At 39.1% G+C, this 27,123-nt stretch overlaps 1 protein-coding gene across 1 annotated transcript in view; it reads left to right on the forward strand.

Moving 5' to 3' along the window:
- UNC13C (unc-13 homolog C) overlaps nt 1–27,123 on the forward strand; it is a 645,143-nt gene that overhangs the window by 509,051 nt on the left and 108,969 nt on the right. The window contains exons 24-28 of the mRNA XM_017348010.4: nt 3,295–3,383; nt 6,115–6,264; nt 11,093–11,216; nt 16,623–16,679; nt 22,641–22,721. Coding sequence (XP_017203499.3) covers nt 3,295–3,383; nt 6,115–6,264; nt 11,093–11,216; nt 16,623–16,679; nt 22,641–22,721 — 501 coding nt within the window. The remainder of the gene's footprint in view (nt 1–3,294; nt 3,384–6,114; nt 6,265–11,092; nt 11,217–16,622; nt 16,680–22,640; nt 22,722–27,123) is intronic.

Consider the following 27,123-nt stretch of genomic DNA (forward strand, 5'->3'; position numbering starts at 1 on the left):
TGAACAGTGAAAAAGATAGAAGGGGAAAAATGAGAAACAAGAACACAACTTGGAGATGACTGTTATAGCCTAATTAAGATAATGACTGAGTTGGGAAATGGAAAGGAAAGGATTGATGGAGAAAATTCTTTAGAAATATTGTTAATCATATTTGGTATCTAATTGATACAGTATGGAAGGAAGAAAAAGAGAAGCCAGAGACAATGTTCACATTTCAGTCTTAAACAATTGAATGCTATTATCCAAATCAAAAAGAAGTTAAAGAATGGGCAAGTAGCAGGTTCCATTTGATTGAGGTATGTGTGGGCCATCCACATGTGAAAGTCTAACAGGCACTTTGGAATAGAGAAGGATTCTCAGGCATGCTTTAAGGCTGTAGATAATAGATGTATGGGTCTTTACCATATAGGCCACAGTTAAAACCACAGGCATGAATGCAGTTTCTCAGGAAGCAATTATGGAGAGAAACAAAAAAGGAATGCCAAAATTGTATAACACTCATATTTAAGGAGCATACAGAGGAAGTGAAGTCAAGAAAAGACATAGAGAAACAAGGAAGTAAGAGTTTAAGAATAAACAGCAATGTGACTGAAGGCTGAGTAAGATATATAAAGTCATTGGATTCAACAATTAAGATTAGAGATGGGTGTTTGGCCTAGCTGTTGCCCACCATTGGAATGGTGTAGCCCTTATTAGAGAGCCTGGTTCAAGTTCCAGTTCTATTCCCAATTCTAGTTTCCTGCTAATGGGCACCCTGGGACGCAGCAGTGATGGCTCAAGTAGGTTCATCCTACTGCCTGCAGGGGGAGCCATTTCCTTGGAGGCAGCAGACCTGTGGAGAGGGAACTGCTGCCCATATCTGCAAGAAGTAGGGAGCCTGAGAAAACCACATGGGAGGTCTCCTCTCAGTCCCTCTTCCCCAATATTTTGATAGATGTGAAAACAAGTTATAACTGGTATTAGTAACAAGAAAAAATAAAAATGTCCACTTACATGGTCCCCAGGACTGGAATGGGAAGTCCATGCATTTTCTTATCTAAGGGGGAGGGAGTTAAGATTTCTTGAATTTGTTGGGCTATTGTGTTGAAATGCATGTCTAAGTTCTTCTTAAGATAAACACCATCTAATTTTCTTTTGGAATCGCTGCCCTAGACTGCTTGTAGATGAAAACTCTTAGCCTGAAACTCGAAGTATTTTAACGTTTCCCCTGCTGCAGAAATCTATTATGATGGCCTGTGTGTATGTAGACAAGAGCTGTGAGTCTATCTGATTAGCTCCAATAGAGGAGCTGAAACTAATCTGTCCTGAACATTACTTGGATTTGAGTTAAAACTAACATCAAGACCTGTTGATATAATTCGTAAAATCTCAGATGCCAAATGCAATTTTATATTTCTATTCCAATGTTTTCATTCTTGCCAGTACAACCTAGAGCTACTCACCTACTGAGGTATGGAGATAATACTTCTTCCTAATAATTTCTTATCTTGGATGATACTAAGATTTATTTCTAATGTACACCCATAGTGAATTTTATTGATTGAACACTGGTTTCTCGGAACTTAAACTGATACTCTTCTTAGATTCTCTTGTTTATTGTAAGTCATGCTTTAATTTGTTAAACTTCCAAGAGTTAGCTTTATCCCATCCTCTTCTCAATGGTAGATTATTCTGTGGAAGAATTACAAATACTAATGGTAGGAAATGAAATTTATGAAGACTCAAAGGAAGAAACATTGAATTAAATTCCAATTTCAGAGAATATTCTAGATTACCCTTTACATGAATTTCTCTTTACTTGATATAATACATGTATTATAAGGTATTTAAAAATAATCAACTTGTAAAAATACAATTAACAAACAGAATAAAATGTAATAAAATTCCTGATAAAGTCTGTGTTGACCATTTTAATTGCAAAAATAAATTTTGCTATATTAGTAAATTGACATTTAGCCTTATTTATTTGTATTTATAAGTAATTTCATAATATTGACTAAGATTATTTTAAGAATAAATCAGGGCCGGCGCCGCAGCTCACTAGACTAATCCTCTGCCTTGCGGCGCCGGCACACCGGGTTCTAGTCCCGATCGGGGCGCCGGATTCTGTCCCGGTTGCCCCTGTTCCAGGCCAGCTCTCTGCTGTGGCCAGGGAGTGCAGTGGAGGATGGCCCAAGTGCTTGGGCCCTGCACCCCATGGGAGACCAGGAGAAGCACCTGGCTCCTGCAATTGGATCAGCGCGGTGCGCCGGCTGCGGCACACTGGCCGCGGCGGCCATTGGAGGGTGAACCAATGGCAAAAGGAAGACCTTTCTCTCTGTCTCTCTCACTGTCCACTCTGCCTGTCAAAAAAAAAAAAAAAGCAACAACAAGTGAATCTTTAAAAAACAAAAAGAATAAATCAGATAGAAAAGCTGGATTTTATAGTTTGCATTGTAAGAACAAATATCAAAAATAAATGAACTTGGTCAAAATATTTTTCTTTTCTCCTAAAATTTGTTTATAAGATTAGCCCCAAACAGATAATGGAGTGTTTAAAGAAAAATATAATAAATTAACATGTGAAACTTGGAATCCTGAACTCTGAGTTGCAAACTGACATCCAGGAAGAAATGTAGGTCCTATCTTCTCCAGAGAAACATGGAAGTGTTTGGATAATTTATTTTTCCTGTTACTTTTCATTCAAAAATTGAAAAAGTAAATAAATACCTTCATAAGGCCCAACACAATACTCAAACCTTAATGTTTAACTGAGTTTTTATTTTTAATACATACATGTATATATAGGGATACTAAGTATTCAAATATATTTTGAAGCAGCACATATTCAGCTACTGTATAACATGTTAGGTTTTCTAAATTTTGAAATTATCATGTTGTGGAGGACACTGTTGTCATGCCTTGCATCCCATTGCTGTACCCAAAGGCTTTGCTATCTAGCTGTTATTTGTGTGCATGCCATGGACTTCAGGCAATTTTTGATATAAAAAGGTGCTTCAAATGTTCATGGGAAATAGAATTTAAAAGATAAGTTAATTTTGATGTAAAAATTTTGAAATTCATGCGCACACAATTTTTTCATTAGAAACATTTCTCATGAACTTGTTGAAGACCTTCCTGGTTTCTTCACAATTTCTTATTTGACTTCAAAGACAGAAGAGGAGAGAAAAAAAAGCATAAACTCATTTTGGTTGTCACTTGAAGTTATGATACAACAAGCAAAATGCTTGTGAGAGAAACGGAGGCATGCTTCCTCAGGACTCCACAGTGATGTTATTTATGGTCTCTCTGCAGCTAGATCCGGAAGCTAGTACTATTCTCAAGGAACTTCAAGTTAAACTCAATGGGGTTCTGGATGAACTCAGTGTCGCTTACGGGGAAAGGTAAGTGGCCTGTGTAGTTGCTAACATGTAGCTTACAGTAATCATGACTTCCGTGCTGTTTCTCTCCTCCTGGTGGCTGAATCCTTTAGATGTTGAGATCTGCATCATCTCCTCTGAACGGTCTTTCATGACCCTCCCATCTAATGGTGTTGTCCCCTAAGATCCCAGCCCACCCCAGCCAGAGCCCTGGGAGTCCTTCAGTTGGTAGCGCTTAACAACACTCAGCTCTCGGCTTTGTTTTACTTGTCTGTTTCCCTCACTTTTATGTATGCTCATATCTCACATTGAATAATGATTCCACTAGTTCAAGTGTAGAAATTGGCCGTTGAACAGTAGAGAGTGGGAAGGAGGAAGGGAGGGAAGAAAACTGTATTTACATACATAATAATAGTTAATTTTGTTCCTGCCATGCAGAGCAGTGTGGCAGCACTTCAGAATCACTAAACCAGGATTCTTGGTTTTATGGTTTAGGAATCCGACGCAACCATGTCATGAGCAGGAATTTAGAAAATACTGATAGATCTATGTATTTTTCTGTTTTGTTTTTTTTTTATGCAACTTTGTATATCTATGGTGTGGTACTAAATAAAGAGAAGTTTTACTCTGCATAAACCTCACATTGATCCTGTAGGAAAAAGTCATCATCTCATCATGAAATATTAAAATAGATAGGAAAGCAAATATACCTTTGAAGAATTGCATTTACTTAATGTAGAATTTGCTTTAAATGCTAGTGCAATAAATGTTGACTAATTGTTGTAACTCAGTTTCACATGACACTTAAAAAACTGCTGTTACAGCGGAAACTAAGTCTTAAAAAAAAAAAAGACACTGCAAACATTGTAGTTTTTCCCCCGACATCTAGGTGTGGTGCAGAGTAAGGAGAGAAGCCATACCCAGCCTGGTGTCATTATCAGGGGTGTGCTATGTCTAGCTCCTTTAGCAGAGCGCCCTAGCAGCACGCTGTGGAAGCTCAGGGCAGGTGCTCTGCGGCTGCTCTGTGTTGTTAGCTGACCTGCTGATCCATGAAGAGAGGCAAACTTGCAACAGCTGGGCAAATGGCCCATCACCCAGGCTCATTCAAGCCAGAGGCAGGGAGCCTCCACATGCCTGGGGTGACTTCTGCCTCTGTGACTCAAGGTGAGGGGAACCTTAAAACGGCTGCTTAGATCCAAGGAATATAGCTGTTTCAGGTTTGCCTCTGTTGATCACGATTGTGTATTACTGTGAGGTTAGCAGAAAGACTGTTGCCTTCAGCTCCCAAGGAAACATTACAGATTATTTAGCAAAGTTAGTGGGAGAACGAAATGGTCAAAAATAGAGGTGTTCGGAACTTATTAAAAAATGAGATGACCAAACAAAATAAGAACTAAAATATAAGTGGAAAAATAATATTTAAATTACTATCTATAAAATATCCATATCATCGAGATGAATAAGTGTGTTTTGATATGTTGGAGTGGGGAGGAAATTCATGTTACAAAAGCTAACATATGAATTCCAATTTGGGGAAATATGAACAGAACTTAATTATGTAACAAGGAATGGCGCCTTTAGGAGGCACTTGAAGGGCATTATTTGTACAAAGCCAGTTAGTTGGGTCCGGCGCTGTGGCTCACTTGCTTAATCTTCCACCTGCGGCGCCGGCATCCCATATGGGCGCCTGGTTCTAGTCCCAGTTGCTCCTCTTCCAGTCCAGCTCTCTGCTGTGGCCCAGGAGGGCAGTGGAAGATGGCTCAAGTGCTTGGGCCCCTGCACCTGCATGGGAGACTAGGAGGAGGCACCTGGCTCCTGGCTTTGGATTGGCACAGCGCCGACCTTAGCAGCCATTTGGGGAGTGAACCAATGGAAGGAAGACCTTTCTGTCTCTCTCTCTCACTGTCTATAGCTCTACCTGTCAAGTAAAAAAAAAAAAAAAAAAAAAAAAAAAGCCAGTTAGTTCAGTCTAGATATTGAAACTCATGGCTATCCAGGACCCATTACGTTTTAAATATAGGAAAGCATTTATTCAATTAGGGTAATTAGGATTTTTTTTTTAACAAATGGGCAGCATGTCATACTTTCCTTATAGAAAGAACAATTATCCTTGTTGCGTTGGCTTCATTTTCCATATTGCATTCATTTTATCTGCTTTACTTTTAAGAGTTCCCAGTAAGCTTTCATTGTATCAAAAAGATTGCAGGGGTTGGTGCTGTGGCATAGCCAGTTAAACCACTGCCTGTGACACCAGTATCTCAGTGGGGCTGCTTGGTGTCCTGGTTGCCCCACTTTCTATCCAGCTCCCAACTAATGTGCCTGGGAAAGCCACAGAGGATGACCCAAGTCCTTAAGTCCCTGCACTCACATGGGAGACCTCCAGGAAGATCCTGGCTCCTGGCTCAGGCCTGGCCCTGCCCAGTTCATTGTAGCCACTGGGGAGTGAATCAGTGGATAGAAGATTTCTCTCTCTCTCTCTCTCTGTGTGTATATATATATAATATTATATATTTATTATATATATTTTATATATTATATTATTATAATAATAAATTATATTATTATATATTATATATTATATAATATATATATATTAACTCTAGCTTTTAAAAGAAATGTTTGCAGTAGAACAAGTTTGAAAACAAATATGCAAAGGAATTCAAACGATTTGAAACATCAAACTCCTCAGGGTAGCATTAAAACAAACTGGCAAAATGTTTACTTTTGTCCTAGAATTTATAGACTTTATTTTCAGTTTTCAGCTTATAATTGAAGAGTGTATAAAACAGATGAGTGTTGAACTAAACCAAATGAGAGCAAATGGAAACACCAGCTCTAATAAGAATAGTGCAGCAATGGATGCTGAGACTGTGCTAAGATCTCTCATGGACTTCTTAGACAAAACGTAAGTTTTCTACCCAATTTTCTCTTATTGCCCTAAATATAATTGATAATGCTTTAAGAAAGAAATTGTTTTTCACTTTATAAAACAGCTTTAAAAGGATTTCGATAGAAATAAATGAGCTCATTAAAAAGCAACACACTTTTAATTAATTATCAAATAAAAAATTAAAATGACTTTCATGGAAGGAGAAATGCAAGAAAATAAATATTGTTAACCTTAGGTTGCTATTCTGAGGCAAACAGAGATTTAAGATTGCACGCTTTCCAGATAATGTATTGTTTTGCAGTTTTCTGGACAATGAGAAAGGTTGAATTGAGCCCTGAATATCTGATTTCATGTGAAACCTGCTGAAAAAGAGAATAACAGAAATGTGGCTAGAATTAACTCAGCTCAGAAGCAAACAGATAGGTGTCTGTCAACATTTACTAATTGTTTATGGAGTGACCGTCTATACCAAACCTACTCTAGGCCATAGACCGTAATGACAAAGAAAGGTGGAGTTCCTGACACCATGAGAAAACTACAACAGGAATGCATGAGAGAGTGTAGGCCTTTGTAATCCACTACAATGCTGCTCTCAACCACAAAGCTTGCTGGTTGGCTGGCTGTTTGTTTTTAAATGATTCTGCTCTGTCCCTGTTCTTAGGGACAAATACAGTGCACCTGTATTTGAAAATGTGCCCATAATTATAAACCACTGATGTATAGCAACCAGAAGTATAGGATTGCTTTCTTAAGCACTGAAACTGAAAACCAGAACCAAAGGTGCAAAGGTTAATAGCATTTAGCATTTGTAAAATAGGTTCAAAGGTACAAAGGTTAATAATGATTTGGAATGCCTACCAAGGGGCCAGTGTCATATGCAGTACATATGCATAGCATTTTTTATTGTGTTACAAGCTAACACCAAAGGGACCATGATGAAAAAGCAACATAGGGGACAATGCCCTTCTTTTAAAACAAGAACAACAAACAAAAAAATTAGTAAGGAAAATCGCTTCTGTATATTTATGACCTCCATTTTAATGGAATTTCCCTGTGGTTATATTATACTATTGCTACATGAATAGACTAATGCTCTTAGCATTTGAATTCCAGTATATGGTAGAAGAATAAGGTCTTATTTTCTGTTCTCTTCACGTACAAATATCTTGAAGATAGGTAATTAGGTAGGTAGACACAGGAGATAGATAAACAAGCAGGTAAATGAAAAATGAAATAAGAGAGAGAAGAAAAAAGAGAGAAAGAAATATGAAGACTTTTGTTCATGCCCTTTGTTTCTTAATATAAACTTCAACTCCCACTGCATTATTTCCTATATGTTCCCAGGAAATTTTTACCTGGGATATGACTCTTTTCATTGGACAATACAAAACTGAATAACAATCACCAATATTTGGTTGTGCATATGAACCAAGCAGTCCCTATTCCCTAGAGCTCCCACTGAGATACCTTCTGCTTTCAGAACTGTAACCAGCAGTTTGGAGACATATCATTTATCACTAGCAAAACTATTTGTTTTGCATATTCTATAATGAAAGGCTGTGAAACATTTAGAAAATTGTAAGTACTCCTGCTACAGGCAACTATGGGATGAGTGACTTTGAATCCACGTCCCTATCTATAAAATGGAGAATAGGTTGACCTTTATTTTTAATCCATGTGGATACTCTACTCCTCCTCAGTTTTTATTCTTCTCATTATGATTTATTATATCATCATAAATGCCATTTCTTATATTTCCTAGAAAAATAATTAATAAGAGAAGAACTACGATCTTCAAAAATCCATGAATGGTTTAGAATTTTTTGAAGGGGATATTATGTTAGACATGAAAGTTGCAGAATTTTTTCCGGTCTAATTCATAATGTATAACTTTAAGACTGCTGGTTTGGGGAAATATTTAAAAGTCAGATATTGGGTTAACACTGGGGCACAGCAGGTTAAAGCCACAGTCTTTAGTGCCGGCATCCCATATGGGTGCCAGTTCAAGTCGCAGCTGCTCCACTCCTGATCCAGCTCCCTGTTAATGTACATGGAAAAATAGAAGAAGATGGCCTAAGTACTTGGACCCCTGCACCTGTGTGGAAGGCCTGGAAGAAGCTCCTGGTTCCTGGCTTTGGCCTGGCCCAGCTGTGGTCTTTGCAGCCATTTGGGGAGTCAACTATTGGATGGAAGACTTCTCTTTGTCTCTACCACTCTCCATAACTCTGTCTTTCAAGTAAATAAAATAAATCTTAAAAAAAAGTCAGATATTGATTCTGTTTTCAAGGAGCCAATGCTTTAAGAGGAGAAATAAGAAAGTACATAAATAAACATAATAAGCTATGAAGTGTTAATCTCCTCTCCAGAGAATGAGTGGAAATTTCATTAGTGCTGTGGATTTAACGATGAGTTTGGTTTGGATGTATAGGAATGAGGGACAGGCATTCATGGGAAGGGAAAACAGCTAGGTAAGATTTCATGAAAATATTTTATATATACATATATATGCACATATAAACAGGAAATCTCTATTGCCAGCTAGTACACATAGCACTTGGAAAGTTGGGTTCACTCGTTTGTGTTCCATCAGTCTAGATAACTCAGCTTTCCAAATATTTGCTTCTCAGCATACATTATCCAGTTAGTTACCTCTGACTACATTAAGGAGGCAGGTGCTGGATTTTGCTTGATTTTCTGTTAGAAACAATGGAGAGAGGAACGGCTTCTAGGTGATTTTCAGAAAAGTCCTTTAGAGAACCTGCCGTGTGACAAATGTATAGATTGTCTTTGTGCAGCCATATAAATACAATATCTCATTTCTCCATGTTTCACTCTCTCCACAAAGAACTAACTACTTCATAAATTGAGCTGTAAACTCAGTCACCAAGGAGCAGAAACCCCATAAATAGCTGTAAATATGTCAGTGGTTTTATTGCTCTTCTTTCAGCTGCAGTCTAATCACAGTTAGCATGCCGAGTGTGCAAGCCGACCACAAAACCAACATCTAATCTTAACCTCAGACCTTCTGAATAGAAATTGCACATCTTCTGCAGAACTGGCAGATTTGCTGTATCTCAGATGATCATAGGAATTTCTCTGAGGGTGATTTTTGTCGTTCTGTTGTGATACTTATGCTTGTTTTTACCCTCGTCCATACTACAAGCATTTGCCAGTAAACTGACAAGTTACCCTTGAACAACTATCTCTGAATAAGGGGAGCTGAAGTTCCACGCTATGCCAGGGAATTCACCCAGAAAAGGTGGTTTTGCGTATTTTTATACAATAGATTTCTTTTTTTAAAGATTTGTTTATTTATTTGAAATTCAGATTTACACAGAGAGAGAAAGAGAGGCAGAGAGAGGTCTTCCATCCGCTGGTTCACTCCCCAGTTGGCCACAACAGCCGGAGCTGCACCAATCCGAAGCCAAGAGCCAGGAGCTTCCTCTGGGTTTCTCACATGGGTGCAGGGGCCCAAGGACTTGGGCCATCTTCTACTGCTTTCCCAGGCCACAGCAGAGAGCTGGATCAGAAGTGGAGCAGCCAGGACTCCAACCAGCACCCATATGGGATGCCGGCACTGCAAGAGGCAGCTTTACCTGCTATGCCATAGAGCTGGCCCCTAATATTAACTATGGATATCATTTGTATATGTATTTAATTATTGAAAACAAGCAATTCTGTCTATCAGAACCGTCACCCGGGTCTAACTTCTGAGTCCAAAAGCATACAGAGTATTTAGAAGAGCTGGGTAGAGTTGATGAGACTGCCCTGAAAAACAGGGCTCAGGTTACCCATGAACCATGCTTAATGCACTCTTAGGAAAGGAGTCTTAACGATTCGGGAGTCTTATTATGATCTCCTTAGTGGATGTGGGCAGCCCTGGGCCTCCGTACTTGCTGGGCCCTCATACACAAGCACGTTCATCATGGGCAGTGAGATAACATTGGAAGACATGCAGGATTTGAAGAAAAGGGCCCAATTTTGGATCTTGTTTACTTGCTTCCCTTCCTTGGGCAAGTACCCTAAAACTTCTGGACCAACTTTCTATTTCTAAAATAGTTATAGTGATATGTGAGAACTACTCATACATGCAGAAGAGGTTTCTAAAGAAGTTTTATAAACTCTTATACGAATGCTAGCTAATGTGACATGATGAAATCACTGGGAGACACATCTGTGCAGAATAACATAGGACTATCAGAGTTGGTTCATTGTGGTTCTTGAGTGGAAGTCTAAGCATATTTGAACCACATATGGTTATGTTGTTCACCCATTTGTAATAAAAGTGTAATTCTTTGGTGTTTGGCCTAGACTATGGACATGGGCCAGGTACAGAGTCAGGTGAGGGTGAAAGTGAGACATTTTGGGAACTTCAATTCTACTATGGTGAATGGTTAGCCCTCCACTTCCATCAAGTGGGCAGAAAATATTGTCTGTATCATCACTTTCTCAGCTTTCATGCCAAACCCTCATGACTTATCTCAAACATTGCTTTTGGCCTAATGTAGGTACTAGTTACAAATAAAGGAGGATTCTTTATCTTTAATGAATATTGACTATGTACACTTTCAAAGATGTTTTTACTTTCTGAAACCTGTCAACTTAGGAAACACTCCAAAAGAAATACTGATTTTTTTCCTACCAGTTCGTTATCTCATGTATAGTATGGTGAAATAGATTTTTGGTTATTATGTATTTTGTTTGGTAAATTGAATTCAGCATTTGAAAATTATATAAGCCTATTCAGATACCTGAATCTCAATATTTAATATGATTTCTGATTAATAAATTTACTTAATACACTGATAGGAGACTTAAAACTGTATGTTTTATCTTGTTGCAGATTAAGTCTCTCAGCAAAAATCTGTGAAAAGACAGTGCTAAAGCGAGTTTTGAAAGAGCTATGGAAGCTAGTTCTTAACAAAATAGAAAAACAAATTGTTCTTCCTCCCCTGACAGATCAAACAGTAAGTATTCAAATTCTAGTTTTACTTTCAGGAACCCATCTAATTAATTTTTATTTAAATGAGTGGTTTCAATCCCAATCAAAAATTTAATAAATCCATTTTAGGAAAAGCTATGTGGTAAGCAGCTTTTTTTTTTTCCTTGAACAATGATTGATCAAGTTAAATGTGGTATCCAAATCTATTTTAAATAGTGGCAATAGCAACCAAACTTCCCACTGGGCCTGAATTCAAAATTTCATCTCTTCAAAAACACTATCCATGTTCAATTTACCAGGTTATCTGGTCTGCATATAAAGTACTCTATTGATTTTACTGTGAACCACATCCGACACACCAGCCATTTCTATGACTTCTCACTCAGGACACCACCAGGTTCTCGTGTAGTCCACTTGCTCTACTTGTTGTCACGTATTTATTTCCTCCTTGAATTCCTCTTTCCACTACAGCCATACAAAGTAGCTTTTACTAGTCCAAGGCACTCAAAACATCATGGTCTCTGTAAGAGTTCTTCGACTCCATTTTTAGAGTTTACGTCCTTTCTGAAATTGAGAAGCCAAAGATTTCGCTGTTTTAAATTTGAGATCTGTTTGCCACCCTTTCTGTGTGTTAGTGAGCATGAAATACCCCATCTCACTAGTACAAAAAATTAACGTGAAAATAGCATCATAAGCAAAACACTGAAACTCAGTTAATATGCTGAAATGCTGTTGTATGAATGTTATTCCCTACAGTATATCAAACAGTTCCTGGAAGAAACATAGAAAAAAGAAATTAAAATTAATGTGCACTTTTCTAGGAATAAAAATTTACTGTGAACATACAAGGGAATACATTTAGGCTAGAACAAACCCACTGTGCTTCTTTTCTAAATTTATAGTTCAAGGACATGGTTTCCAGACTGCCATATGGAATGTTTTTCACCTTTCCATTTTCCTTTTATCTGTTACCTCCCCACATAGAGGTTAATAGAGGAGACACCTTGTAGTGGATTTAGAGAATGTGATTGTAGCACAAACAGTAAAGTAGAAAAAGAACCCGAAAGATCAGTTGGCAGCAAAGTTAGACAACAGTGAAGCGCATACACAGTGCCAGGTACCTCAGTTCAGATACCCTAAAACAATAAAGGAAAAATATCACACTAACAAGCACCCATTAAGGAGGAATTAATTTTTTTCTGATATTGAGGAAGATACATTGGTACAAATAATGAGTCATAAACTAAGCTAAAATACATATGGATACTGTTAATCGTGTACACTTGTTCCATATTTATCCCATGAATTTATATGTATAGAAAATATTTTCTTATAAAACATTCCAATATTTTAAAAGATACAGATATTTTCATTTACTTACTGCCAGACAGTGAGTGATCAAATATAAACTACTTTGAATTTTGCTTAATGCCACAAATGTGTCATTTAATTACTTATAACCTACATGTGCAGGTGGCCAAATCATATATCCAAGAGTACTTCAAAAAGTACTGGGAAAATGGAATTATGAGATAATTATTTTGGTACAAAATTAAATACTGGCATGATCCTTTTCATAATAATCATTTCCTTAAAATATTTGAATCTTCAGACACAGACACACACACACACACACACACACACACCCCTTATTCTGCTACCATACATAATACGTTTCTATAACACTAGTTAGTACTCATGTATTTGATCAGGGGCAGAATGAAGTCAGTATAATCTGCAAGTTGAGTTAGTTTGTGTGAAATTTCCTTGGCTAAGGGGCTCTGGAATGTGACAGAAGAGCTGTGGCTTCAGCATGAATGGAGGCGCTCTCACCTTGACTAACATGGGCTTTTTCAAAAACAAATGCACACATGGAGAGCACCTGCACATAGGATCCCTCTCTGGGGAGAGATACCTTGCCTAGGTCCCGCACCTGGCAGGCCACCTCCTCCTGTTCTGGAAACTCCACTGCCTGCCGTTGTACTCTTGTTTTATTGTTGTCTATCTGCTCTACATATCTAATATCCCTTGAACAGCCATCAGCTTTGCTGAGCTCCCTAATGCTGTCCAAGCAATCTCTTAGAGCAGTAATTACTGTTTTTGTTAGTTCCTAGGTAATAAAATTACAGGGGCTTGGATTGTAGTGCCCACTGCTATTTTTCCCTTAAGCCCTATTATTTTTAGTGAATAATTTTGTTTAATATAAGATTTTCAAAGGATAATATTACACAGGGCCGGTGTAGTTTTGCACTGGGTAAAGCCACCACTTGCAATGCAGGTATCCCAGCTTGTAGTGACAGTTCACTTCCAGCTATTCTGCTTCCAAACTGGCTTGTGCTAATGTGCCTGGGCAGGCAGCAGAAGATGGTCCAAGCACTTGGGCACCTGCCACTCAAATGGGCAGTCAGGATGGGTTTTCTGGTTTTTGTTTGTTTGTTTGTTTGTTTTTGTAGCAACACACAGAGTCTATTTGTTCTTAGGCAGTAGTCTGTAACTTCTCCAATTCCTGCTGGACAAGGGAGTCTGTCCCGCAGAGGGTGTCACTGCCGGCTGGCTCCGCCTCCACCCCTCCTGTGGAGCTGGGTCTCCATCCGGAGGAAGGCCCTGAGGTTCTCCTCAGCCACGTGCTCCTCCTGGGCAGCCTTTCCTGGCTCCTTGGCTTCACACTGGCTCCTGACTGCCACTTGGGGCGAGAACCAGTGGGTGGAAGATCTCCAATCCCTGTCTCTCTCTCTCTCTCTCTCTCTCTCTCTCTCTCTCTCTCATTTCTCCCACTCTTGCCTTCATTCTGCCTTTCAACTAAGTAAATCCTTTTTTTTTTCTTTTTTTTGACAGGCAGAGTGGACAGTAAGAGAGAGAGAGACAGAGAGAAAGGTCTTCCTTTTGCCGTTGGTTCACCCTCCAATGGCCGCCACGGCCGGCGCACCGCACTGATCCGATGGCAGGAGCCAGGTACTTCTCCTGGTCTCCCATGGGGTGCAGGGCCCAAGCACTTGGGCCATCCTCCACTACACTCCCTGGCCACAGCAGAGAGCTGGCCTGGAAGAGGGGCAACCGGGACAGAATCCGGCGCCCTGACAGGGACTAGAACCTGGTGTGCCGGCGCCGCAAGGCGGAGGATTAACCTAGTGAGCCACAGCGCTGGCCCTAAGTAAATCCTTAAAAAAGAATAATTCAGGCCGGCGCCACTGCTCACTAGGCTAATCCTCTGCCTGTGGTGCTGGCACCCTGGGTTCTAGTGCTGGTTGGGGCGCCGGATTCTGTCCCAGTTGCTCCTCTTCCAGTCCAGCTCTCTGTCGTGGCCCCAGAGTGCAGTAGAGGATGGCCCAAGTGCTTGGGCCCTGCACCGGCATGGCAGACCAGGAGGAAGCACCTGGCTCCTGGCTTCGGATCAGCACGGTGCGCCGGCCACAGCGACCATTGGGGGGTGAACCAACAGAAAAGGAAGACCTTCCTCTCTGTCTCTCTCTCTCACTGTCCACTCATAAATGGAGGTGCTCTCACCTTAGCTAACATGGGCTTTTCAAAAAAACAAACACACACATGGAGAGCACCTGCACATGGGATCCCTCTCTGGAGAGAGATACCTTGCCTAGGTCTCACACCCGGCAGACCACCCTCCTCCTGTTCTGGAAACTCATATATATATATATATATATACACACACACACACACATATATACATGTATGTATATATATATGAACCCGACACACATATATGCATATATATGGACTTAACTGCATGTATATACATATATATGTATACGAGTATATATAATCATATATATATAACTCATATATATATGACATTACATTTTCTAAATAAGGTCATCTGTAGAAAGGATTATAATCCCCTGAATTTTTCCAGCATTGATGTCTTCAAGTGTGACTTGTATTATTTATATATTGTTATTCATTATGTTGTTATTCATTTTTTGAATAAATATTATTTGACTTTTTACATAGTGTTGGATGTTAAGAATAAAATATGAGCAAAAGTAGCCATGGCTGCTGTTCTAATGTTACTTGTAGTCTTAGGTTTCCCAATGAATATACACATTGCAATAAAAAAGCATGAGACTATAAACATACTAGCTGATTTCCCCTACTACTAGAGTATTCCCAGCTTCTAATGGGCCACATTCAGGAGTTTTCCATGCAATATGCCACAGACATGCTCCAGGCTAGTCCTCACCATGCATTGGATGGTTTATTCCAGTGGTTTTCAACTTCTTTTCCCCTGTTCCAGAGAATGCCTTTTACTAAGGGCAGGGATAGGTGGACAGGACATGAATAGTCTGGACAGCATTTCAGGAGAAGCACCTCCACCTTCTTCAGCCCTGTATATTAAAATTTTTATAGGATTATTTTGTGGAGCAGATGATAGTGGGGGAATTGCTTCTGCTAAAAATAAATAAAAGTTTAAAATGCTGATTTAATTTATATGCTATATTAAACTGGCTACAATAGCAGCAAACCTTTAACCCAACTCAAGCCTTTCAACACTTACTAGGACTGTTACACTTCCAGCAGTGCTAGATATCCTTAAAATCATTAAAATTTAATACAGAACGGCCGGCGCCGCGGCTCACTAGGCTAATCCTCCGCCTAGCGGCGCCGGCACACCGGGTTCTAGTCCCGGTCGGGGCGCCGGATTCTGTCCCGGTTGCCCCTCTTCCAGGCCAGCCCTCTGCTGTGGCCAGGGAGTGCAGTGGAGGATGGCCCAGGTGCTTGGGCCCTGCACCCCATGGGAGACCAGGAAAAGCACCTGGCTCCTGGCTCCTGCCATCGGATCAGCGCGGTGCGCCGGCCGCAGCGCGCCGGCCGCGGCGGCCATTGGAGGGTGAACCAACGGCAAAGGAAGACCTTTCTCTCTGTCTCTCTCTCTCACTGTCCACTCTGCCTGTCCAAAAAAAAAAAAAAAAAAATTTAATACAGAACAACTAATGGGACAGGTGTTGCAGTATAGCAGATTAAGCACTGCTTGGGATACTTGCATTCCTTACAGGGGACCTGAGAGCGAGTCCCACCTCCACTTCCAGCCCAGCTACCTGCTACTTTTCACCCAGGCAGCAGATGATGGTGCAAGTACTCGAGTCCCTGCCAACCCTGTGAGAAACCTTGCTCATACTCCTGGTCTATGGCTTCAGCCTGGTCCAGTCCCAGTTGTTGTGGACATTTGGAGAGTGAACAAGTAGATAGAAGATACTTCTCTCTTTTGTTCTCTTTCGCTCTCTCACTCTCTCTGTCACCCTTTCAAATAAATGAAAATAAGTAAATGAACTTTTAAAAATAGATAAAGGTGTCTGGCATAAAAGCCACAAAGGTAATAATAATGGAAATAAAAAAAGTTCTCTTTTACCACGTTTCTACTGTGATTAATATTACAGATCTTAACATTAAGTCTTCTCTCTTTCTCTCCATGTTTTAGGGGCCCCAGATGATTTTCATCGCAGCCAAAGATCTTGGACAGTTATCCAAACTGAAGGTAATAAGCATAATGAAGTTACGGGTTGTCCTTAAAATAATTTACTAAGTATAGCTCTGCTAGAAGGCATTTTCCTCTTAGTAATGATGATATGTATGTGGCAGGATTAAGAAGACACATAGAGGGACTTCAGAAAGTTTGTGGGAAATAAAAGCAGAATTAAAGACATGTTTATTTTAGCATAAAAACTTTTGAAATCCATGTATAATATTTTTTATAAAATGCATTTTCTGTTAACTTTTTAATACCCCTGTTCCTGCATTTAAATTTTTTTACACCTAAATAAATGTATCCTTTAATTCCTTTCCCTACAAACTTCTTGAAGTCCACATATGTTTCAGCAATGTCAAAATCTGCTGTCAGATTTTTAGCATTATAACATGAAGCTTATGGAGAAGATGAGGGCTCACAATATATTAAACTCGCTTTGTATAAATAAAAGCAGATAATAGACCTCATAGAAATCCAGTGAACTCTAGAGAAGTTTTAAAGTCAAGAACATGAAACTCATCAAAATAGATCCTGAACTTGCCAACTGTAGGTGGGATTGGCTGAGTAAAAATCACTACCCTTCGTTTTCACTTTGGAATCATCAAACGTTGGAGCTCTCTAGGGAGCCTCAGTCTCTATCCTTCTCAGACAGGAACTTGATTGCTCAAATACATATTCTTTTCATACCAGCTCTGTCTCCTGGAATGCAGTTAGAGGATGGATTCCAGAGGCACAGGACCTTCATTCCAGTTTCCTCCTCAACTGCTTCCTCTGTGTGACATGGGCTGAAGTATTTAACTGCCCCCATTTTCAGAAGTAGCTTTCGTAAAATGCAGAACGTTTGAACACTGGGTTCATAGGATGGTTATGCAAATAAATGACGTAATGCATATGGTAACTTCCAAGAGCTTGCCATCTTCCACGGAAACATGGAGCTGTCTTCATTTCTTCCCCGACTGTAGCCCATAGTATCACTGATATTGTTTTGTGTGTATAACACAGGAAAAGGATCATAAATTTGCATAATTATTGACTGCAGTAAAACATGTGCCTTAAAGTTTCATTATCTTGTTTTCTCATCTATGTTATGTACTTCCTTAGAAAAAAATGTAAAACCAATAATCCATCTAGAAGACATAGTCATCAGCTAAAATTGTTTCATACAGGTGTTGAGTGCAGCTGAGGAAGAGGGCAGGTAGATATTTCTGACAAAGTATTCCCTTGTGTCTTGGATCCCTGTCTCTTCATTTATCTCTTTGGTTGACTCCCTGGGGTTTCTGTACCCTACGCTGAATGATGGGTGTATGCAGTACTGAAGTTCCTTATGTAAACCCATGAAGGAGAAACAGCACTGGCCTCATTACAGAAGAAATGGCACTGGCTGTGTGTCTAGCATCTGTGTCATATGAAATGTACTCCATCTCCTAGGCTTCTGTTTCCTTAGTTAAATGTTATTTCAACTAAAACTGTTTCAGTTTCAAGTTATAGGAAACCAAACTAACAGGAGCCAACAGGAAATTGATTAGTACATGAAATTTTATAGTTCAGGCTTAACTTGGTTTCTGTTACTGTGTAATTAGTGTAATATTAGAGTAATATTGTAAGACCCAGGCACTCACCACCCAGAGCTGGGTGCTGTTTTCCTTGTTTGATGTATTGCCACAACAAACCTTCCTTCCTGGCAAGAAGACGGCTGCCTCTACTATATCTTTTGAGCTTCGTGTCCTGTGAGTCTACTCTCTCATTGGCTCTGAGGGAGTGTTGTCACTATTCCTAAGCAAATCATGGTGGCCTGGGAAGGGACATGTGCCAAATGCCATAACTCACAGGTTCATCCCAGAGCTGGGGTCCAGTCAGCTCTGCCTAAATCTTAGGAAGGGAAGCATACAGAAACCAGTTCCCCAGACGGTGTTATGCATGCTGGCTGGACAATGAGAGTCACGGTGAAACCAGACACTTCAGCAACAACCTTTGTAGTCCCCAGGTTTTTTTGGTTTTTTGTTTTTTTTGTATCAGTGAATCCTCTGTTACTTGTAATAACCTAAAAGCAAACAATGAATAAAGTAACCTAACAGGGTTGTTGCATCAACACTGAAATAATCTGAATGAATAAGAATTGGAAACTTGATATCAGTAGCTCATGAGAGAATAATAAGATCCAAATCACATTTTTTAATAATTGGCACTTGATTTCTTAAATTTTTAAATTATTAACTCACTTAATTATTAGTTTGGGTAACAGATCAATAAATCATCTACAACCTTATGCAAAAATTTAAACTCCAGCTACTGTGAAGAATTTCAAATTTTACAAAGCTATTTTATCTTATTTTACTAGCATGTCACTTCTCTTTGTATTTTAAGCATTTTGCCTTTAAATTTTTATATGTTTGAAAGAAGATTTAATCTGGTAGAAAGGTGTTGTTGGAAATAATCATACCGATGGATTTCAGAACTATTACATATTAATATTAACATATAACTACCTTACTTAACCCAAGACCAAGAAAATCAGAACAATGTGGGAAGCCAACATTTTGTTTTACATTTGATATGATTTAATATTAATTCATTAAACAAGTGTTCAATAATTTGACATTTTCGATATTACTTCTTAGTGGTACTTCATTCTGTATGCATATTATGCATGTCCAACTTATTACTACTTAAAGGGATCAGATTTATTTGACATAGCTAAAATATTCATAAATCTTCATGATATAATGTCATAATACCAAAAATAATTGATGAAAACACACATTAGGCTATTATTTCAGCAAAATCATTTACTTGGTCATTAACTCTTTGCCAGCCTCTTTTATAAATCCTTTTATTTGGTGTTGGCATTGTAGCATAGTCGGTTAAGCCAACACCTGCATTGCCAGCATCCCATATCAGAGTGCTGGTTTAATTCTTGGCCACACAACTTCTGCTCCAGCTCCCTGCTAATATGCCTGGGAAAGCAGTGGAAGATGAGCCGAGTACTTGTAGCCCTGCAACCATGTGGGTGACCCAGATGGAATTCTAGGCTCCTGGCTTTGGCCTGGCCCAGCTCCAGGCATTGCAGCTATTTGAGGGAGTGAATCAATGGATGGAGAATCCCTCTCCCTCCCTCTCCCTCTGCCTCTCCTTCCCCATCCTCCTCTTCCTCTTTTCTCTCTCTGCAATTCTACCTTTCAAATAAAGAAAATAAATATATATTTTTAAAAAACCGTTTATTTGAATGAGCTACAGTTTAGAAAAATATTTCTAGTAAGAATTATGTTTTCCTGTAGCATATATTATTCATTAGTATTTGCTTTAAAAATGGAACCACATTGTAAAACTAGACAAGAATGACAAATCCAGAGAGATTTATTTAACATATTTAGAGTTACTTGTCCTGTAGTATTTCTTGGCATAATCAGTAACAATTTCCTATTATTTTGGGTTTAAATGAGTATTAAATATTCTTATTCTAAAAGTACTAAATGAACTCATATGTTTAAATTGAAACCCCTATATCGAAGAAAGATGAAGTAAGATGCATATATGTGTATCATGGACCCATGAATAATTAAACAGTGTTTTCAATAATATTCAATGATGATGGGCTGGCACCGCAGCTCACTTGGCTAATCCTCCGCCTGCGGCACCAGTACCCCAGGTTCTAGTCCCAGTCGGGGTGCTGGATTCTGTCCCGGTTGCCCCTCTTCCAGGCCAGCTCTCTGCTGTGGCCCAGGAAGGCAGTGGAGGATGGCCCACGTGCTTAGGCCCTGCACCCACATGGGGAGACCAGGAGAAGCACCTAACTCCTGGCTTCAGATTGGTGTGCGTGCCAACACTAGCAGCCATTTGGGGGGTGAGTCAACGGGAAAGGAAGACCTTTCTCTCTGTCTCTCTCTCTCTCACTGTCTAACTCTGCCTGTCAAAAATAAATAAATAAATTAAAAGCAAGAAAATATTCAATGATGATGATTCTATTCACACATACTGTACACTAAGAAATGCTAAAGAAAGCACAATTCAATATCCAAAAACCTATTAACTACCTATCAGGTGACAATTATTAAAAAAAAAAAAAAACTGAAGTTGGTGAAACACAGAGATTATGTATGTTATCTGCCAAATAGCAACATTTGAAATGTGATAAAATAGAACAAGGACAAACCACTGGATGTGATAACATGATGTGCACAGTAAACAAGTGCACATCTAAGAAAGCAAGCAGCAGCTGATATTGAACCGCTGCTGCACGTACCAAGCCCTGGGTGCAGACTTGGAGCTGCACTGCCATCGGATCAGCGCGGTGCGCCAGCTGCAGCGGCCATTGGAGGGTGAACCAACGGCAAAGGAAGACCTTTCTCTCTGTCTCTCTCTCTCTCACTGTCCACTCTGCCTGTCAAAAAAAAAAAAAAAAAAGGAGACACTTTTACTGCTGACCAAAGGCAGCAGTGCATTAATTAAGCTATGCATTCTTAGAGCTACTCACATGGGACATGTGTCTACTCACATGGGACTTGTGTCTACTCACATGGGACATGTGTCTACTCACATGGGACTTTTCCTCTACTTCACACAGAGGCACCTACCTAAGTTAGAATTTAAGTTCCAGGAAAACAAAAGTCTTCATTGCATTGAGCAGTATTCTCAGTCACCCAGAGAAGAATAATCATAACTGCAAATATGTGTTGAGTGTTGTTGAATAGGACAGTGGCAGCTCTAGGAAGATTGTGTCAGTTTGGGCAGTAAGAAATTTTAAATTCTTTCTCTTACACAGATTTCTATTTCCTTTATTATTTCCTCTTTCTACTATCATTTCTCTAATTAAGTTTTAGATGACTGGAGACAGAACACAGAGAAAATAGGGAAAATTCATTGTAAGATAATAAAATTAGTTTTTAAATCAATGGCAAAATAATTTTAAAATTATTATAAAATATTTTAAATCTCCAAACCAAATTCAGTTCATTCTTCGGAACTTTTCTCAGTAATGAGTAAACATTAGGGGTATCTAAGAAAATGTTTGTTTTATTTATTTAAAAAGGAGAGAAAGAGGGAGACAGAGGGACTAACAGAGCTCTCCCTCTTTCTCTCCTTGGTTCGTTCCTCAAAGTCCTGCATCAGCCAGCACTGGACCATGCTGGACTCAGGAGCCAGGAACTCAATCTGAGTATCCCACATGGGAGACAGGGACCCAGCCACTTGACCCACTGGACCCCCCACAGCTCCCCCCACAATCAGGGAGTGCATTAGCAAGCAGCTGGGTTGGAAAGTGGACCTGGTACTCCAATGTGGGAAGCAGTTTCCCAAACAGGAGACTTAACCACTACATCAAATGCCTGCCCTAAGGGACCTTATATTTTACATAGGCTTTATCAGTAGATAGTGAGAAAGGCTAAAATCTCCCCTAAATCCCTTCCGTGATTGACATTCCTCAAGGTGACAGATCACAAACCCAGGAATTAAGTGAAAAAGCCTAGGCACACATTTTCTGGATTTCCCCCTTTTTTTAACATTAACTTGCAAGTGATAATAAAGCTATATTTCTATCAACATACCGCTTTAAAAGTATTTCTTCTATTGGAAAACTTGATGTTTATTAATATATGACAAAAGGATCACCTAAAATGCATTCAGATGAGCATACTTCAAGTAGGGAATGTTTGCATATGGGAACTATACAGGTTTTGTTTGAAAGTAGTTGTTTAAAAATGAGATAGCTATTTTTTTCAGATATTTAATTTGCATGATAGTCGAAGGCTTAATGTGCCACCAAATAAAGAATTCAACAAGTAAAAAGTAAAAACACCATAGGTCAGCAGAAACATAAGGGAAGAACTATAAACAGTCAACTAATGACAAGATATCAATTTCACTCACATAAACTTAATTTTAAAATAATCACAGGCCATTAAAACTAGAGAAGTATATCACTCTTAACAGCTTTGAACTGGCTGTTTTATACGCAGTTGTTAACCTGTTTTCCAGGAGCACATGATTCGAGAAGATGCCAAGGGTCTGACACCAAGACAGTGTGCTATAATGGAGGTGGTCCTGGCTACGATCAAGGTAAGACTGAAGATCCCCGGTTCTGTACTAAGAGTGCCCCATGGACCTCGAGAGCTGCATACCCCTGATGCATATCTGTACAGCCTTGTCATCCAGGAGACTACAGATAGTTGAATAGAGAGGACCCTAGGGCATGACAAGTATAGCCTTTGTCTATCTCCTTGTTACATCTATATTACACTGTTCTTACACTTCCTTCATCTTTCTTTAAAAGATGTGTATGAAACCCATGTTGTTATAAACAGTTTCAAAGAAAAACTCAGTTAAAGAGATGCTTCAAGACAAATTTGGGTTAATAAAATTTGCTTTTCTGTTTTCTGTTTGTTGATGTTAATTTTAAAGCATGAATCTTCCTCTGTCTTAGAAGATACAATAATTTAATTTTAATTTTTATTGAATTAAAATATATTATGATATGTGCCCCATTTTTCATAGCCAATGGCTGACCAAAATTTATTAAAATATAGGCTTAATATGTGCAGATCCAGGATGTAGAGTAGTATTATATTTACATGTGAAAGTTTATTAAAGAACTTAAAAATGAATCAACAAATTTATGTTCTAAATTTAAACTGTTCAGTATTTCTCCTCTTCACTGTGGGAAGCATCTATTATCCAGGGCATATTAACAGTATAGCAAAGGACTGTTATCTATCAAGAGCCATTGTAGAGCACAGAACTGTACCACTGGCACACACATTGCAATAGTATTCATTAAATCAGAGCTCTATCTCAGTAAGTAATGCAGACCTTCCTAAAGCTGTTAGCACATGACTCCTGTTTTGTACTTTCATCGCTTAATATGAAGTCACCTTTTGATGCCTCAGTGCTGAAAACTCTGAAATGAGTGTTGTGAGATTCTGTGGCACCTGGTGGCACCAGCAGAGTGTGGGTTTGAACAATGAGATTACAGAAGTACAGTGTCTTAAAGAATGCGGCAAGAATATTTCCTCAGGATGTAGAAAGTTTTGCAAAATAGGTTTGAGAAAAAAATAGAAATTATGAAAAGCAAGCTCAAGAAAAATATCAAAATAAGTTATTTTAAAAATTATTTTTTAAAAATTTGAGTAAGAAATGACTAAACTTTGGAATTGTGGGAGTATTAATAGTTTTATATAAGAAAAGAATGGGGCCAGCACCATGGCTCACTAGGCTAATCCTCTGCCTGCGACACCGGCACCCTAGGTTCTAGTCCCGGTTGGGGTGCTGGATTCTGTCCCGGTTGCCCCTCTTCCAGTCCTCTGTTGTGGCCCGGGAGGGCAGTGGAGGATGTTCCAAGTGCTTGGGCCCTACACCCCATGGGAGACCAGGAGAAGCACCTGGCTCCTGGCTTTCTATCAGTGTAGTGTGCTGGACGCAGCGTGCCGGCCGAGGTGGCTATTGGGGGGTGAGCCAATGGACAAGGAAGACCTTTCTCTCTCTTTCTCTCACTGTCTACTCTGCCTGTCAAAAAAATAAAAAAAAGAAAAGAATGGTAGAAACATGAGGACTCAATAGTTAATCTGAATTAGGAAAAAAAAACCCTAAAATTATTAGAATCTGAATTTAGTTCCTTATAGGTTTTATTAGGTCAATGGATGACATTAGGAGAGGAAAAAGAAACATGTTCTGTGGAAATAATGAAAGCCCTCCAATGTAGAGACAGGCCTGGTTCTCATCCCAAGCCCCAACCTTACTCTAATTATATTTGGTGGGAGCACATGGCAACCATCTACAAGTCAGATTCTCCCCAATCTCTGAAACAATCTTGATCTCTAAGAAAATCCTTTGAATCCCAGCCCAACAGTGTTGACAGAGAGCCCACATGGAATCCAAGATGTACTAACTGAATCTCTGTCATTGTCTCATTCATCCAGGACTAGAATCTCACCTTGGTCCCCCTGAGCCAGGTGTCAGGTTTTCAGTTATTCTATTCCCTAACTGGTGATGCCAAATTTTCTTCTTGAGATCTCCATGCTTGGCCTGCTGTGCCTGCAGTCTCTTGATACTGCGATCTGTCCATCTGCATGTTATTCACCTGATAACTGCAGTCCAACGCCCCTGTCATCAGTTTGCCAAAGCTGAGGCTCCCTTGATCTCATTTGTCTTTGAGATTTGCCCCAATGGACTGCCCTACCAAGTACTAATTATGATTAATGCTGACTACCAAGGAATTACAGAGAAGGGTGAGCACTACTTAGAAGACATGTAACTCCAAGAACTAGAGATTCAGTGACTGTCTGGAGTTCAGCAAAAGGAGCACTGTAAGAGAAGCCATGCCTCATGGGAAAGATGTTCTTAATCCATAGCAGCAGATGCTACCTAGGCTGATTGCCAATAACTGCCAAAGAGATGATCCTCAATTATCCTTTAGTTCAATTTAATCAAAGAAGCTGGAGCTGAGAAAGGAAGAATAAGGCTGCTATGGCTTGAAGAAAATAGACTGAAATAGTTTTGCATTTTTCAATGTTATCTCATGTGTATATATAATCTCACCTGATCCTTATGAATATCCTTTGTATTATATGGGTACAGAATGATCATTCACATTATATAGATGAGAATACTGATAGTACAGGGAGTTAAGTTGTTTGTCTGAGGCCAAAGTACTACTGGTAATTGGCAGAGCTAAAAAAAAAGACTACAGACTCAAGTCAGTGCCCGTGCTTCTATGTAATCTCTATTTCACTCAATGTTTGCAAAGTGTAAATAACATGTAACAGGCCAAAACAGATCACTTTTCTCCAGATATATTACTTCTTTTGAATTATAATGCAATATTTAAATTATTTAGATTACTTTATAATTAGTTCTAAATGAATTTAAAACATTTCAGCCTGTATGTAAGTTTTGATAGGAGTATTAACTCTCTTAAGTACTGAAACTTTAATTGAGCTGCAACGATTTTTCCTGGGATGTAGTTTCAATTATAAGCCAGGAGTGTAAACTATGGTGGACATAAGAGAAATTATGATGTCTTGCTGCAGAGGATGGTTATGCCTTGATACCTTCCATTCACCTGCTAGAGCAGCCAAATTAATGGGCAAGGGACTTAAACAGACATTTTTTCAAAAGAGGAATTCCAAATGGCCAACAGACATGTGAAAAAATGTTCAGATTCACTAGCTGTCAGGGAAATGCAAATCAAAACCACAGTGAGGTTTCACCTCACCTCAGTTAGAATGGCTTTCATACAGAAATCAACAAATGACAAATGCAGGCCAGGATGTGGGGGAAAAGGTACCTCAGTCCACTGATAGTGGGAATATAAACTGGTAAAGCCACTATGGAATACAGTATGGAAATAACCTCAGAAATCTGAATGTAGACCTACCATATGGTTCACCCATCCCACTCCTGGGAATTTACCCAAGGGAAATGAAATCATCAAATAAAAGAGTTATCTGTACCTCCATGTTTATTGCAGGTCAATTCACAATAGCTAAAACATGGAATCAACCTAAATACCCATCAAATGAAGACTGGATAAAGAAATTATGGGATATATACTCTATGGAATACTATACAGTGGTAAAAAAGAAATCCAGTATTTTCAATAAAATGGATGAATTTAGAAAACATCATGCTTAGTGAAATAACCAGTCCCAAAGGGGAAAATACCATATGTTCTCCTTGATCCGTGATGACTAATAGAGCACCTAAAAGAAAATCTGCAGAAGTGAATTTGACACTTTGAGAAGCAATGACTTGAACATCCCTTGTCTTGACTGTTAGGGATCAGTTTTTTTTTTTTCTTATTCATACTATTTTTTTAATTCCTTACTTAACATAGACTTAATCATATGTGTATAAAGTCAACTGAAAATAGGTCTCCATAAAAAATAAGAGTGGGAATAAAAGAGGGAGGAGGAAGTGAGAAAGTTTGTAACTTATAGCTGTATAGTTCTGCATACATTCCAATAGATTTACTTCTAAGAGTAAAGTTTAAAAACTTCCCATGGGATCCTAACTCCCATTAGGCTGGGTGGTAAAAATGCCATCTTAAGCATTAAAGTGAACATATTGTTAAAGTGCTCATATAGATAGGATTAAGGGCTAAAGGAATCATATAAATAAGATCATGTGTCTGATAATAATAATAGATAGAATTAAAAAGAAGAGAATGTTCCAACATAGGAAGCAGCCCACACAGCAGACTCATAAAATGACAATCATTTTAAATAGTACTCTGACCTCAGATTCAGCCCTTGAGACATTCTGGTCTTGCTGAAATGCCCATGAGAGCATTTCAGGCATGGAAATCCAAGAAACTGTGGCAAAAACGTGTTCTATTTGAAGGACCTCTGTGAGAGACACCAAGTAGAAAGAAGTGGCCATCAAAGAAGGATATACTTTTCTCTGAATGGAGGAGAGAACTTCCACTTTGCTTATGGCCTTGTCTAAATACCGATGGAGTTTGTGG

This window comes from Oryctolagus cuniculus, chromosome 12 (assembly GCF_051225735.1).
Source record: "Oryctolagus cuniculus isolate XC-2025 breed Fujian yellow rabbit chromosome 12, ASM5122573v1, whole genome shotgun sequence".
NCBI classification, from domain to species: Eukaryota; Metazoa; Chordata; class Mammalia; order Lagomorpha; family Leporidae; genus Oryctolagus; species Oryctolagus cuniculus.